Source organism: Hydra vulgaris, chromosome 12 (assembly GCF_038396675.1).
Source record: "Hydra vulgaris chromosome 12, alternate assembly HydraT2T_AEP".
Classification (NCBI taxonomy): Eukaryota; Metazoa; Cnidaria; class Hydrozoa; order Anthoathecata; family Hydridae; genus Hydra; species Hydra vulgaris.
Window position 1 is genome coordinate 17658039 of NC_088931.1, and position 17891 is coordinate 17675929.

A 17891-nucleotide genomic window follows, 5' to 3' on the forward strand; every position below is an offset into this window, starting at 1 on the left:
TATATATATATATATATATATATATATATATATATATATATATACATATATATATATATATATATATATATATATATATATATATATATATGTAAATTATGTTAGTGTATTTTACAAATAGAGTGCTCAATGTTCTTAAAGAACAGAGCAATAATTAATTAATTAGTAAAAAACACTTATCTAACTTTTATCTTCTACTCGGAGTTTCACCATTGCTGGATCATCAGGAAGAGTTATATATATATATATATATATATATACATATATATATATATATATATATATATATATATATATATATATATATATATATATATATATATATATATATATATATATATATATATATATATATATATATATATATATATATATATATATATATACAATATTGGCCATTAATAACAATCCATTATGTTATTGTAGTATGGATATAAGTTTGAAATTACATATTTTAAAAATTAAAAGAGATTTTTTCCTCAATTTTTTTTTATTCAAATAAATCAAATAATTACTATATAAATTTATTATAAAGTAATAATAAATTAAAAACTGAAATATTGAAATAAAAACAAGTGTTCATATGTATCAAAAAAAAAATGTGGCCAAAATAAACAAACCACATCAACAAAATTAACTAACTATAAGAACAAAAAAAAATTATAATACACAAAAAATGAAAAAAAAACAAAATTAATATTTTTTTGACAATCCTTTAGCTTTTAAGCATTCATTGATTTGTTTTGGCATGGAACTCACTAAATTCTTAGTAATATCTTTTAGAACATTATTTAGTAATTTTGTTACTTCTTCTTTCAGCTGGTCCAGATCTTTAATTTCAATTTTACCAAGATTGTGGTCTAACCAAGACCACAAATTCTCTATGCAATTGAGATCTGGACTATTGGCAGGCCAAGACATGACTTTAATGTTGTTTTCTTCAAACCATTGCTTGCAAATCTTAGCAGTATGGCATGGAGCGTTATCTTGTTGGAAGATAATTCACGGGTCTTTTCGGAAAATGTCAATAGAAGGCATCAAATAATTATCCAATATGTCTAAATATCTTTGAGAATCAAGCCTGCCATCAAATAGTTTGAAGCAACCGACACCTTCATAGTTCATGCAGGCCCAGATGCCTATACTACCGCTACCTTGTTTTTTTCTATACATAGAACAATCTGGGCGCATTCTTTCATGTGGCATTCTTCTCAGCATTACTCGGTTTTTTTTGAATCAACCTCAATGTTCATTTCATCGCTGAAAAGAACATTGTACCACATGCTCTTAGACCAAATTTTATGAGCTAAGCACCAGTTTTTCCTTGCTTTCTGATGCTTTTTTGATAGACAGGGTTTTTCGCAAACAGCTCACCACATGTAATTTTGTTTTTGTAGTACTCTTCTAATTGTTCAAGCACTAGCAACAACACCAGAAGCTTCCTGCCATTTTCGATTGAGATCAGTAGATGATAACTTTCTATTTTTTCACTATGCGAGTAAGTGAACATTCATTTCTTTCATTTGAAATGCTGGGTCTTCCAGGACGCGGAATATCTTCAATTGTATTGTATTCATGATATCAGTTGATTATTCTGCTAACATTTGGATGTGTTGTGTTTAAATGTTTTGCAATTTTTCTCATTGAAATGTTTTGTTCATTCATAGCTATGATTTTACATTTTGTCATATTATCAATAGTTTTTCCAGTCATTTTGATTTTTTTATTACTGAAATGTTGTAGTTGCTAATTAGATGCTAAACTTTATATTTCATTTACACAAACTTTTTAAATATTTATAACAATTAAAAAAAAAAACTTTCTAACAATAATTATTAATTTGGAAATAACTTCAAAGTTTTACTCAAAGACACGCAATTTTGAAGGAATTTTGAAATAATAGAATGGATAGTTAATTTTGGCCATTATAATTATTTTAGATTATGAGGTAAGTGTTAAAAAAAACCAGATGATAAGCGCATCAATTGATACTTTTCTGAATATCTATATTTATTTAAAAGAAAATATGATACTCATCAATTTACACTTTTTATATTTGAAATGAGTCAAACAACCATTGATTTATTATCAATCAAAGTCGCATAATATCAAAAAAATCATGGTGGATTGTTATTAATGGCCAATACTGTATATATATATACATATACATAGATATATATATATATATATATATATATATATATATATATATATATATATATATATATATATATATATATATATATATATATATATATATATATATATATATAGACAACAATTTGAATACAGTTCTTACAGCTTTCATTTGATTAATATTCCAAATTTTGATAGAACCATCAAATGATGATGTAGCTATAACATCAGGATCTTCTGGATGAAATTGGCAATCAAATATTGTTTCAACGTGCCCCTATTAAAAAAATTTTTTGAAAGATATAACAATAAAAAAAAAACAAGAAACAAAATAAAATTAAAAAGTGAAAAATAACTTTATACTAGATCTCTAAAAAAGTCCCAACAGTTTCTCTTTATATTATACACACCAACTCCTCCGTCAACAAATACAGAAACAACTTGAGCAGGAGGAATTTGAAAATTTTCCTCTGAACTTCTAGAGTTTGAAATTGATATTTTATCATTAGATAATTTTTTTTTTTGCTGAAAACAAGTATTTATAACACACATTGAATTAAATCCATTTTCCTTTATCTTGATGCTTTTAATTTGTGTATCTTTTGATACTGTCCATATTCGCAAAACTCCGGAGCCAGAATCTAACAAAAATAACAAAAATTTATATATATATATATATAAATATATATATATATATATATATATATATATATATATATATACACACATATATATATACATATATATATATATATATATATATATATATATATATATATATATATATATATATATATATATATATATATATATATACATATATATATATATACATATATATATATATATATATATATATATATATATATATCTACTATAGCATGTGCTTATCTTAGCAGGCATTTATAGTTGTAAAAAAAAATATATATATATATATATATATATATTGGGTTGTCCAATAAATTCAATTATGTCCAATATATATATATATATATATATATATATATATATATATATATATATATATATATATATATATATATATATATATATATATATATATTTATATATATGTTTAGATATAGATATATTGGGTTGTCCGATAAATTCTTGCGGTTGTTTTAAATTAAAAAATTTGCAATCGTAATGAAATGTTTTAGTATAATGCTTTGTATTGTTTGAAAGAGAATTTTTTAGTATAATTCTACAAGAACTCTTTAATATTGGTTTGCCAAGATCAAAAATAGACATTTCGACCTCAAGGATGCATCTGGTTCAGGGCAAACAATTGAGTTCAATGAAGACTGTTTGAATTAACTTCTGCATGAAGACGCGCATCAAACATCAGGAGAATTGGTAGAGTGAATAAGATCCAATAAATCAACAGTAGCAGAACATTTCCACTTAATGGGGAAGGTTCAAAAACTTGAAGTTTGGGTGTCACATGTATTGAGAGAAAACAATAAAAATCAACGATCCGACATTGCTGTCAGTTTGCTTGCTGGTCATTTCTTAATCGCATTGTCACTGGTGACAAAAAATGATATAGTGTCTCAATGTCAACATGAAACAGCGCAAAGGATGGTTAAGCCCAAAACAACAAGCAACCCCACAAACCAAGCAAGATCTTCATCCATAGAAGACAATGTTGTGTGTATGATGGAACTGAGAAGACATTATCCACCGGGAATTGCTTGATCGCAAATGTTTGTATGCGATCAAGCAATTCCCAGTGTCAATGCGGAACTTTATGTTCCGCATTGACACTGGGAATTGCGGTCAATGCGGTCAATGCCAAACTTTATGTTCAACAGTTCAACAATTAAACAATGCAACATTATTAAAAGACATATGTCAAAATAGGCTATATAATTAGTACATCAAATAACATTATTATGAATATCTACATTTATTAGAAAGAAAATATAATGCTCATCAATATACATATTTTATATTTAAGAAGAGTCAAACAATCATTGATTTAATATCAATTAAAGTCAAATGATATAAAAAAAACATGCTAGATTGTTATTAATGGCCAATAGTGCATATATACAACAGTCCAAGTTATTAGAAGCAATGTAGTTTTTTCAACAACTACTTGTTTTGCATAAGTTTATATGCAATAAATTTTATATTTAAAAATAGCTGTTTAAATATATAGAGCTAAATATCCCTCTGCTAAGTTAGCTAGGTAATAGCCCAGATATGAGCCTTATTGAAAACATGTGGGAGCTGATAAAAAGGCAAGTGGCTAAATAGTCAATTAAAAGCTAAATACAACTCATAAACATACATTTAGCTATATGGATGCAATTATGCTCAAAACACTGTACGTAGCTTTAGTAACACCTCATTCTGAACTTGCTATATCGGTAAGGTCAATTTTTTAATCACCATTTTATTAGTTATATTATTAGTAACTTTTTAAAAAGATCATTCATGTATGGAATCATCATCCTCAAATTTAAAAGACACTACAGTCTTGTATTGATAGCATGTTGCACAGAATTAAAGCTATAATTGAGCCAATTCGTAGCTCAACAAAATATTAACATTTATTTGCATTAGTATTAATTTTTTTCAATAGTTAGTAAATACACATTTTTTTATGATGTTTTACTTGTGATAAACAATGTATATAAATAAATGATTTTTTACATCATTGTCCTAATCCTCCCTTAGTCCTACAAGACCATCATTAAATATATTAACAATGATATTGTGTTCTATTATTTTTTTTGCCCATGTAACCTATTTGGTTTAGTAGGCAAGTTTTGCCTTACTAAACCCAATTTATCATTAAATCTTGTTATATTAAATCTTGTTATATTAATATTTTAAAAAAGATGTAAAAAAAAAAAAAGATAAGTACTCGAACAATTTCAGGACTAGGCCACACACCTCTAGTCATCTCTCAGACATCTTAATTACAGCATGAGATTAAAAAATACCACATTTAACAACCCTCAAAATAAATGGGTTAAAGCAGATTTAATTCAAATGTTTAAGTTTTTCAAAGGAATGAATATTCTTAGAAATTTAAACCTAGCAAGGCTAAAAAAAAAGTCATCATGGAAATACTCAAGAGAACTTGTAAAAAAATTTTGCCAGCAGCATAACTTTTTAATGAAGCACAATATATGGAATTCTTCACCAAAAGGTATACACTTAAAGAGTAAACATTAACTTCCTTTAAATAAAAATAATACTTTGACTGTTGAACAAGGATGACTTTGTTAAAAAAATATATTAAATGCATAATAGTTTGTAAGAGCTATTAAAATAGGGTATAATATCCTCACTCAATTTTTTAATCACCATTTTATTAGTTATATTATTAGTAACTTTTTAAAAAGATCATTCATGTATGGAATCATCATCCTCAAATTTAAAAGACACTACAGTCTTGTATTGATAGCATGTTGCACAGAATTAAAGCTATAATTGAGCCAATTCGTAGCTCAACAAAATATTAACATTTATTTGCATTAGTATTAATTTTTTTCAATAGTTAGTAAATACACATTTTTTTATGATGTTTTACTTGTGATAAACAATGTATATAAATAAATGATTTTTTACATCATTGTCCTAATCCTCCCTTAGTCCTACAAGACCATCATTAAATATATTAACAATGATATTGTGTTCTATTATTTTTTTTGCCCATGTAACCTATTTGGTTTAGTAGGCAAGTTTTGCCTTACTAAACCCAATTTATCATTAAATCTTGTCATCATTCGAAATGAGTAACTAATTATCAGAAACATTTAAAATTAATAAAATTTATTATTTAACTAATTTATTATAAAAAATACATAACACTTTTTTGAAAAATTAGTACTTGTGATATTTAAAATATTCTACAAAAATTGCCATTTTTCAATTCTTATAAAACTATAATTTTTTTCATGATAATATATATTTTTTGATCTAAAGAATACATTTTTCTTACTTACAGAGATGTTTCTTAGCTTTATCTCTTATCCTTACTTATAAACCTGCAAATATACATATAAAACCAAAAAAATATATATATTATTTATAAATACAAATTGAACAAACTTACCACAACTTATAAACATTCCAGGACATAGTGGGATCCAACAAAATTTTCGAACTGTTATGGAGCTTGGAAGTTTGTATTTCATAATTATTGTATGAGAATCAGAGTCAATTAACCTTATACCAGATTGTTTGGTGGAAACTAAGATATATTCAGTTGACAAAGGATCCCAGTCCATATCAATAACAGGGTCGCTTTCATAAGAGGTCTCAAAATTAACAGTAGGAAGAACATGCTTAGCAGACTTTTTTCCTGAGCATAAGAAAGAAAGACTGCCATTAACATGTCCAAAACATAATTTATTTGAATTTAAACCATTCCACTTGAAAGCTGAAATGTTATGAGAAAACTTGGGAGTGTCATAAATTGTTACATTATTAACTTTAGAAGAATAATCCCATAGGTTAAGAACTTTTTTTTCAAGAACAAACGCAAGTGTATTATTATAAAAAGGATACCACTCGAGTGATAATATTTCACTAGTCAAATTTTCTAACTTTGAGATAACACATTGACGACAAATATCCCACACAATAACTACTTTATTCAAACAAGTGCTAGCTAAAATGTTTACAGCATTCTCTTTGAAGGTAATTGCAGTAATTGTTTTCTTGTGTTCGCACATTATTGAGTGCAAAACATACTTATGTGTCGATTCATCCAGCTTTAAAAAAGTTTTTAAACAAATATCGCTAATTAAATAGTATAAAGTAAGAAAGAAAGTAATAACATAAATAATTTTTATAATAACAATTTTTATTTAAAGAAGATATCCTATATATCAATGATGTAAATATCAATAATATATATATATATATATATATATATATATATATATATATATATATATATATATATATATATATATATATATATATATATATATATATATATATACGCCAACATATACAACACTTTTAATTACTTTTGACTTTCGTCCAACATTTGCGTGTTGTCAGAAAGTAAAAACCATTAATTTAATTACAAATTATTTGTTTTTTTAAAAAACCGCAAAAACGCAAATTTAATTGACCAGAATGTTTTTAAAAACATTCTGAATGTTTTTAACAATATAAACAATGTTTTTATTTTTATTTTTTTTAATAAAATGTTTTTTTTTTTTTTTAATAAAATGATTTTATTATTTTTTTTTTTACTGTAAATCATGCGCGGAGTGTTGCTACATCGACTATCTTATAGCCTGACTCACAACAAACTGCTGCTACATCGACTGACAAATAGCCTGACTTGCAACGGAGTGCTGCTATATCGACTGACAAATAGCCTGACTCGCAACGGAGTGCTGCTACATCTACTATCTTTTAGCCTGACTCGCAAGGGAGTGCTGCTACATCGACTGAGGGTTTGGTTGGGGTAGGCAGTCTATCAATTAATAAAAAAAAAGTTCCAGTCTTGCATTTTAATTTTTACTTTTTGTCAACAAAATACGGAAAAAACTTTCTGACAACATACATATATATATATATATATATATATATATATATATATATATATATATATATATATATATATATATATATATATATATATATATATATATATATATATGAAGAGTCCAGGGGAACAAACGGCAAAGTCACATTTTATTAGTTTTGAGATAATCAATTTTTAAGTTTCAAAACCATTTTTTAATAATAATTTTATTACAAAGTGACCCTTTTTATAATAATTCCACATTATTACCTAATTTATGAAGGTAAAATCAAGAAATATTTATTTCAACTTGAAAAATACAAGTTTTATCACTTAATATTTAAAGTAGGGTCAAAACGGACTATGCTGTTTTTTCTAACTTTTTCTTTCAAATTCATTATTAATATCATTATTAATAATTTAATTTAAAAATATCAAAGATTATAGGAGATTTCGAATGCTAAATATATAATTATATCTTTATATATTATTTAAATATATAAAGATATAATTATATAAAGATATAATTAAATATATTATTGGATCTTTATTGATCTAAATTCTGCTGGATTTATAACTGTACAAACTATGGATAATAACGTGTGCATCATCCTTATTTAATGTAAGATTTAATATATAACAATATTTAGAATTTTAATTGCTCATGTTATTAAACACGCTAAAATTTAATTTCAAAAGGCTTTCAAAATTAAGTACAAAAACAAGATTTTTTTTTTAACAAAAGAACTTAAAAAAAAAGAAACTATTTTCATATATATTTATAATCTTCATCTGTGTTGTCATCATATGGTAGTGAATCAAAAAAATCAGGTTTGTTTATAAACTTTTTAAGTACCTGAAGATCTTTATATTTAGCTATTGATATACACAAGTCTTTCACTATACAAGTTTATTTATACAGTCTTTCACTATACAAGTTTAAAAGGTTTTCTAATATTGCCAGTTTTCTTTTTCTTCTTACATTTTGACAAATGAATGATTTTAAATATTCACCATTCTAACAGTCTCTGTAAGACATTATTCCAGGAGAGTTAACAGAAAAAAACACTTCTCAAAGTGGTCTTGTAGCTACAGGACACGCAGCTTTATAAAGAGGATTCAAGAAATGAGTCATATTTTTAAACATATCCTGCTTAGGTTCAAATACATGAAATGGAGTGGGGCATTTGTAAGCACATTTAAAAATTTCAACCCAATCAGAAGGTATATTGACTGAGATTTGCAGTTAATGAGACCCATATCTTTGTCACATTCCATGTAGGAATGACCCCTTTCAGGAAAGGTAATTTTAATGGAGTCAAATCTTTTCTTATGCTGAATCATATAATCCAAAAACCTAAAGACTGTGTAGTTTTTATTTTGCTCACCAGAGTCATAGAATAAATCTATGTTTTTGACTAATGGGCTTAAATGATGCATAAAAAAATCATGTAGCATTGATGTTACTTCATCTGAACCCTTTTTGGCAACAGTTTCGTCGTAACTATAGATAAAAACATCTTTATTAGCCAATAAATGAATGTTGAACGAGAAAAATGAAAGTTTTCTCTTATAATAAAAATCATTGCTAGAGTTACTTGGCACGTTTAAATTTTTTTGATAGTCAAATGCAATGGCTTCATAGTTTTGCTCTCGCAGCGCTTTCAGTCTAGACTCTCTTTTTCTTCTATAAAAAGTTTCAGCCTTTTTTTAGTGCAAATCTCTTTCAAATTCAAAATTTTTAAGTGTAATTTTCATTTCTTGTGCTTCGGTATTAGCCAAAATATCTTTAGAAGCAATGTCAATTCTGATTTTAAGTTCATCACATATAGCACATGTGTCTGTTCAAGGGTAACCAAAAGCAATATTAAACTTATTGTTAAATATTGTTTTATATGACTCATAGCAAATTTTTACATTTGGATAAAGTATAACAAACATGCTATACATTTTATTTATATTCAGTTCTTCATCTAAATAAATGCGTCTAGTTTTCTCTTTAGAATAGTATGACTGCCTTCCCCTGAATAATGAAATATGGGTTATTATTTTTTTACGTACATCATCTGGAATCTTATGCAGCCTTGTAAAATGTTTTCCTCTCATATCTTTAGGTGGCTCACCTAAAATTATAATGTTAAGTTTGCATTAAGTGTAAAATCAATGAAAATTTTATACTAGAAATAAGATTTTTCACACATTGTTGTCTTTTACAACTATTATAATTATCATTCTTCTACAAATATTCCAATTTAAAAAAAACACTGCACCTGTAGTAGAAATACTTCATTTTATTGTTTCTGCTCTACCTTTTTTTATTTCAAATATAGAAAGAAAGGCTTTGAAACACACTTGTACAAAATGAGATTTACCATTATTTACAAATAATTTATATTGGTAGCTAAAAATAGTAACTCTGCTTGCATTATATTTACGTGGTCTTCTTCTTTTTATGTTGTTTACCAATATAAGTCCAGCAAGAAAAGAATCTTGCATCTTTCATTGCTTGTTATTGAAATTAGTAACCAGACTAGTCTATGGATAGACTTACAACACAGACATAGACAATTCTGTATGTTGTAATGGACACAACAAATGTTTAATTTTTTGTCCTTGTTGTGTCTATCAAATTTTTGATGGTGTCCTAAGATTGCTCAGTTAAAAAATAATTTTCACTTCATAAGTCTACAAAGCATAATTTTTTGTCTATTTGGTGTCTATGATTTTGTCTAAATTTACTTGATTTCATAAAACCAGAAATATTGATTTTTGCCAATAAAATCTAAATTACCCAAAAAATCCCTTAGAAACAAAAAAACTCCTTGATCACATATTTTTAAAATAATTTTATTGAAGGTGATAAAGATTTTAGTGACTAAGGAAAATTTTTTAAATGATAAACTTACCTTCAACTTTTTTGAAGTAATCCCAAACTGGAGAGGGCATTTTAAAAATAAATTTTCACGCACATTCACTGAGAATTGAAAAACAACTGAACTGAGTAATTAATGAACTTCAATTGAGCACAAAATAGTCCATTTTGAGGTTTTTAAATAGACATTAACTTTTTAATCAACAGCACACGCTGGACAAAAAATTAAAAAATGAACTTCTGTTAGAAAAATTGTATTTTTAATTTTGTGCTCGTTTTCAGTTTTTGAAACGATGCTGCAGTGAAAATTTAATTACTCGTTATAAGTCCAAATTATATATTAAATAGATCTTCTATACCTCATTAAAAAATCGAGATTGTTCATTTAGTGTCCGTTTTTAAAATGATCTGGCAACCCTACCTGAGAACCGCCAAATGTGGAAAAATCTGAAAGATTTTTCCACAATTTGCGGTTCTCAGGTAGGGTTGCCAGATGTCCAGCTGTTATGAAGGAGAACACAGTAAAACTAAAGTGATAAGGTAACAATTTACACAACTGTTACCTTAATGTTATTTTGACTAACGTGTCTCTTAGCTGCTTGCTAATCTTTTTTTGTTATTATTTTTCTTACACTAAATCAAGAGTCAGTCTCAGTCTTATATAAGGTTTTTGGGGTATAAACTACTAACTGACTGTAAATCTACTTTCTTGACAATTTTTATCTGAGAAAATGAATTAAGCTTTAGTAGGATTTCAGCTTGATCTCTCTTATTTAAGACTTTAACTAACAATAAAACTTTACAAGAATCAAGCATATCAAAACCAATTCATACTGCATGCATATTTGTGAAAAAATGTTAAAATTATTAAATATTAAAAAATGATATAAGTTTCAAAACTTTTAATAAACTTGTTAAAGTATCAAATTTCTTTGTACTTTTCAAAACTAGTGATACACCATAATTTTTTTATCACTATGTGGATCTTTTTTAAAAATCTAAAAATATTCTTTAAGCTGAGAAATCAGCAAATTTTTTAGATGACTCCAATTTTTTTTTAATTTTTTAAACAATTTAGGTATTAAAATAAATTAAGACAAATTAAATAATAAAAATAAAAAGTGTTCCTAACCATTGTTCACAAGACGAACATTGTTCTACTAAATATAGGAATAACCATTCAAAACATTGGACCAATTTAGAACTTTAACTGTCTTTGAAAGTTTGTGACTCAAATGTCTTTGAAAGTTTGTGACATAAAAGGAGGACAAGAGTTTCCGCTGAAATATCCAGAAGCATGGGAATATGATACTTGCTATCAAGATTTGAAGGATCAAGTTGACAAAATGAAGGTTGTCAATGATAGCACAAAGTGTGACATTGCTTTTATCCAGAAATACAATGAAACCCTCAGTAAAGATGAGGACCAAAAATAAATTCTGTTTTGTTTTGTCAAGAAAAACTTCTGGATTCATCTATCTTACTATAAAGTAGCCATGATAGCATGATAAATTAGAATAAAATTTATTTTTAATTACATCATTTTATGTACATCGTACTTACATGTAATACTTTTGAAATCAGTATTTTAATAATACCAAGTATTTTTTTGTAATAAATAATTATTAGAACCTAATATTAATTTATCAACTTATACTTTATTTTCATGATTATTTGACAGATGTTATAATTTTTAACTAAAAATTAAAAATATTAAAATACAAAAATAATAAATAAAATTTTTTTTTTTGACCGTATATTTAAAAAGTTAAAACTTTTATTGAGCCCTAAATATTGTCAGATTTTCTTTAAACTTTTACAGAAATTTTCTAATATTATATGAAACAAGATAAGCTTTGTGAAGAAAATAATTTGCATTTTAAGTTTTTTGGAATAATAATAATAATAATAATAATATACACATGCACACACACAAATATATATAAGGAGAGAGTTGAGAGAGGGTTATAACCACAATTAAGTAGCCTACTCGACCTTGGGGAGGTGAATTAAAAAATATATATACATATATATACATTATATATATATATATATATATATATACATTATATATATATATATATATATATATACATATACATATATATATATAAATATATATATGTATGTATATATATATATAAATATATATATATACATATATATATATATATATATATATATATATATATATATATATATATATATATATATATATATATATATATATATATATATATATATATATATATATATATATATATATATATATATACAGTGGGTGCAAAAAGTGACACAAAGGAAAAACTTTATTTCTGACCCAAAGGAAAAAAACTTTATTTAATTAAAGACTATTCAACAAAATAACATAAACAAACACAATTCTAATGTAATTTTACATGAAAAATACAAATATCATATCAAAGCAACAATATCATTAAATGTTGACTTGATAATTGCAATTTTGTAAAAGTTAAGGTTCAAAAAGTATTTAACAAATTGTAAAAAATTTACTCAATACTTCGTCATGTGACCTTTAGCAGCCAAAACTGCTTCTAAACGATTAGAATACTTGTTCACAAGATTAGCACATATCCTAATAGGAATTTTAGCCCACTCTTCCTTGCTTATTTCTTTCAATTGGATAAGATTTCTTGGATCTCTCTCCTGTACCCTCAATTTCAATTATGGCCACAGATTTTCAATTGGATTGAGGTCAGGTGATTGGCTTGGCCATTCTAATAAGTCAATTTCCCTCTCCTGAAACCATGCACGAGTTGCCCTAGCCGTGTGCTTAGGGTCATTGTCTTGTTGGAATATCCAATCTCGAGGAAGATTCAATTTATCGGCTGACTTCACGACACATCTCTCAAGAATGCCCGATACATTTCGGAGTTCATCCTTCCTTCCTTCTATGATTTCCAATTCCCCAGGGCCTGCAGAAGAGAAACAACCCTAAAACATGCTGCCACCTCCAAACTTCACTGTTGGGACAGTATTCTTTGGTTGAAACGCAGAGTTCTTCTGTCTCCAAACATAACTGACACAGTTCCGACCAAACAACTCTATTTTAGTCTCATCTGACCATGATATTTTATCCCAAAAGCTTAAAGGTTTACTCAAATGCTCTTCAGCAAAGTTCCAGCGTTTCTTTACGTGAATTTCCTTCAAGAGGGGTTTTTCTTGGTAACCGAGAGTGGAATCCTCTCTTTTGAAGAACTGTCCTAATTGTATTCTTGCAAACATTTGTCCTAGATGATTGCAAGTCCTTTTGCAGTTCAGAGCGAGTCAGTTGAGGATTATTCTATACTTTTCGAACTAAATTCCTAGCTGTACGGTCAGATATTTTTGTAGGATGCCCTGAACGAAGCAGACTAGTCGAAAAATGGAAGGATTTCCAACTCCGAACAGTATCACCAACTGTCGAAATTGGGATATTTAACACAGATGAAATTTTTCTATATCCCAAACCATCTCTGTGCAGCTGAATAATTGATTTTCTAGTTGATTCAGACAATTCTGCAGTTTTAGGCATTGTTGAAGAGCGTAAAATTTAGGCCACCTTTCAATGAAGATGTCAGGTAATGAATGACTGCAGTTAGAAAGATTCTATGACGTTCTTTTGCATTCTAGAATGTTGCAACATTTTCTGATTCTAGAATATTCCCTCGAACATAAAGGATAACAAATTATTGGTGAATCAAATTCTTTTTTTATGTGTTGGATACTTTTTGAACCTTAACTTTTACAAAATTGCAATTATCAAGTCAACATTTAATGATATTGTTGTTTTGATATGATATTTGTATTTCCCATGTAAAATTACATTAGAATAGTGTTTGTTTACGTTATTCTGTTGAATGGTCTTTAATTAAATAAAGTTTTTCCTTTGAGTTGGATACTTTTTGCATCCACTATATATATATATATATATATATATATATATATATATATATATATATATATATATATATATATATATATATATATATATATATATATATATATATATATATATATATATTGGAAGTTACTGGAAAAGAAAAGATGAAGTTTATAAAGCAAGATAACAATTAACAGGCAACTTAAAAGATTGCAAATTATATGAATATGGAAAACAAGAAGGGAGCGAATTCTAAAGAACTGATGTTCAATTAAAAAAACTAGACAAAAAAGAATTTTTGGAGCACTTGAGAAAAGTCACAGTAAAAGGATGAGACTTAATTGAATGAGTAGCACAAGGTTGAATTTTAGTAGATGGCACAAGAGACGCTAGCTCTTTAGAGCAGCGCCCATTATAGTATTTATAGAAAAGAGAAAGAGAAGCAACATTACATTAAAGAGAAAGAGAAGCAACATTAAATTTGATATATAGTTTCAAGAAAAATTGGAAGAAAGAACTAATCCTAGAAGACAATGGATAGATGACTCATGCAATAATGATTAGCTGAAAAAAATTGAGTTTTATCTGAGTTAAAGTTCAACAGCCACTGAGAGCAAAAAATCACTCACCTCATTTCTAGGTCTTATGATAACCCCTTTGTGTCAAATTTTTTTTCACAAAAAATTGTTAGAGGTCAGCATCAGCTCTAACAGTCGGCAATTTATTGCTGACTGTTAGATCTGATGTCGACCTCTAACAGTCAGCAATAAATTGCCGACCTTAAACTGTTAGAGGTCGCCATCATTTTTCCTAATTCCGAGGGCTGTATATATATATGTATATATATATATATATATATATATATATATATATATATATATATATATATATGTGTGTGTATTTAATGACATTGTCAATAAAAGGTTATTTTTAAAAAAAATTAAACATAACAAATTGGTTAAGGATTGGTCGAATACTAGATTGAAACGCAGAATCTTCTTGCTGGAAGATGCTATTGAAGTTCATTTAGCTTCACAGTTACCAAACGGAGAACAAGTTCTGCAACTTTATTGCAGAACTTGATACAGGATGCCAGACAGATGAAAGAACCCAATGTGTGGCTGGTGCTCTAAAGGATCTTTGGCAGAGGAGTTCTATTCAGACTTTTCTATTAGATAAAAATATAATTTAACTACTTTTCCAAAAAAATTTTAATCAGCTCTTTTTTTATTTAGAACTCAAAATTGCTAAAATCTATAATACATTTAATAAATTTTTTACAACAAAAATATAATACTGTTAATACCAAGTTAAAGATACTTCAGTTGGAAGAAAGAAGGAAAAAGCTAGCAAAGAATAAAACCAAAAGCTCTTTAACAGAAGTGAGAAAAAGGGAATTTTCTCAGAAAAAAATTAAGGAGTTGTTTAATATTTCTGTCAAAAATGCTGCTGAGGTTATTTTGTTTAATAAAAAAGCAGATGATCAGTTGCACATGACGCCACTAGCAGAAGATCAGTTAGATAAGAATGTGTAAAATGGCATTGCCCAAGCTCTGAAAGTGGTGAAATGTCCCAGACCTGAAACATTTGAACTTGGAAAACCTGTCTTCCCTAAATTAAACATGGAGAATATTTCTAGTCTGCCCAGTTTGGTTGGATCTCAGATTTGGTTGATTTTCCAACATCTAAACCTAAAGGAAACAGACTGGATGGAAGTTAGCTGAAGGTAAAAACCTAATAGCCAAAATATTATCAATGAGTTGACTGTCATCAATGACATGGCAGAATGAGGAGTCAAATTGATTCAAGATTTCACCCATCTGTGTCAGAACGAGGCATTAAAACAGAACCTGCTACTTACTGTGGTAGACCACAGAAAAAGGCACTCAAACACAAAAGAGGAACTTTCAAAAATTTGAAAATGTTAAATTAAAAATGTTGTTTCTTTTAAATATGTGATTTATTTCAAAAATTATAATATAGTAATTAATTATGATAAATACTAAACCCATAATAGAGGCTTCTTTTAATTTCTGTTTGATCCGGTTTTTTTTGGTGAGGGGCTGAGCCCCCCCCCCTCTTGCAAACTTGAGGGGGGGGAGCTCTGTAGCACACACATACACACCCTGGATACTGCCCTGGCACTGTTTTGCAAGATATAATGCTATTATAGATATAAATTGGTCCTCCCTCTTTCTTGAAAGGATTATCAATGCCTTTTATTAGATGTTAAAATGCAAAATCACGCAACCTCTATTCTTCTCCACACTGAAATAGAAAATGGACTTGAGAGGGTACTAAATATTGGACTTCAGAGCTAAAATCGGGCTTAAATTTTTCACTAAGGGTAACCACAGCATATATATTTATGTATATATATATATATATATATATATATATATATATATATATATATATATATATATATATATATATATATGTATATATATATATATATATATGTATATATATATATATATATATATATATATATATGTATATATATATATATATATATATATATATATATATATATATATATATGTATATATATATATATATATATATATATATATATATATATATATATATATATATATATATATATATATATATATATATATATGTATATATATATATATATACAACCCTCGAAATTAGGAAAAATGAGGTCGGCAATAATTTTTCCAACCTCAATTTTTTTGAGGTCGGCATTAGGTCGGCAAAAACTATTTGATACAAAGGTCTAACCATAAAACATTAAAACAAGGTCGGCAAATTTTTGCCGATCTCAAATACTTTCAGGTTGGCAGTTAGGTCGGCATTGCCGAATGCCGACCCTAATTCCGAGGGTTGTATATATGTATATATATGTATATATATATATATATATATATATATATATATATATATATATATATATATATATATATAAATTAAACTAAAACAATTTTCTATTTTAACACGGAAAAAATTTTAAATTTAAAAGTAAACCAAATATTTAAATAAAAACTACTTACTCTATATATATAAATTGCCAAAGTTGCACAATAAGCAAAATACAAGCCATTAGCAGCGCAAATGTTATTGTTCCAAGGCTGTGCTCCTGATGTGAGCACAGCATATTGTCGTAAGATATTCATACCTTTTAACTTCTTTCTTAATTTATTTATTTAATAATAATTTTCAAATTTATTTTTTATGACAATTTAACATTCCATCTTTTTTTTATTGCAAGAAAATTTCTTGAATGTGAATAAGAAACAAAAACAGTTAAATCTTTACGATTTAAATGATTAATTACAAAAGATTGAATATTATGTTACAAAAAAATATATATAATTAGGGTGATCATTGTCCCAGTTTTGACATAGGAGAGCACAGCACTAAAATAATTTTAATTAGTTTAGCGCTGCATTCTCCTGTGTAAAAACCAGGACAATGGTCACCCTATATATAAGAAAAGAAAATAATTGTATTATAAAAATGTTTATAGC

At 26.7% G+C, this 17891-nt stretch overlaps 1 protein-coding gene across 2 annotated transcripts in view; it reads right to left on the reverse strand.

The window, feature by feature from the left end:
- Positions 1 to 17661, reverse strand: part of LOC100202679 (WD repeat-containing protein 17) — an 84520-nt gene extending 66859 nt beyond the window's left edge. Inside the window, exons 1-4 of one of the 2 annotated variants that reach the window (XM_065812397.1) lie at positions 17415 to 17661; positions 6209 to 6869; positions 2500 to 2777; positions 2300 to 2413 (exon numbers count right to left, since the gene is read on the reverse strand). In XM_065812397.1, the coding sequence (XP_065668469.1) occupies positions 2300 to 2413; positions 2500 to 2777; positions 6209 to 6869; positions 17415 to 17537 (1176 nt within the window). In that variant the 5' untranslated portion in view covers positions 17538 to 17661. The remainder of the gene's footprint in view (positions 1 to 2299; positions 2414 to 2499; positions 2778 to 6208; positions 6870 to 17414) is intronic. The other variant, XM_065812398.1, reaches the window with a different exon arrangement.
- Between the last annotated feature and the right edge of the window lie 230 nt (positions 17662 to 17891).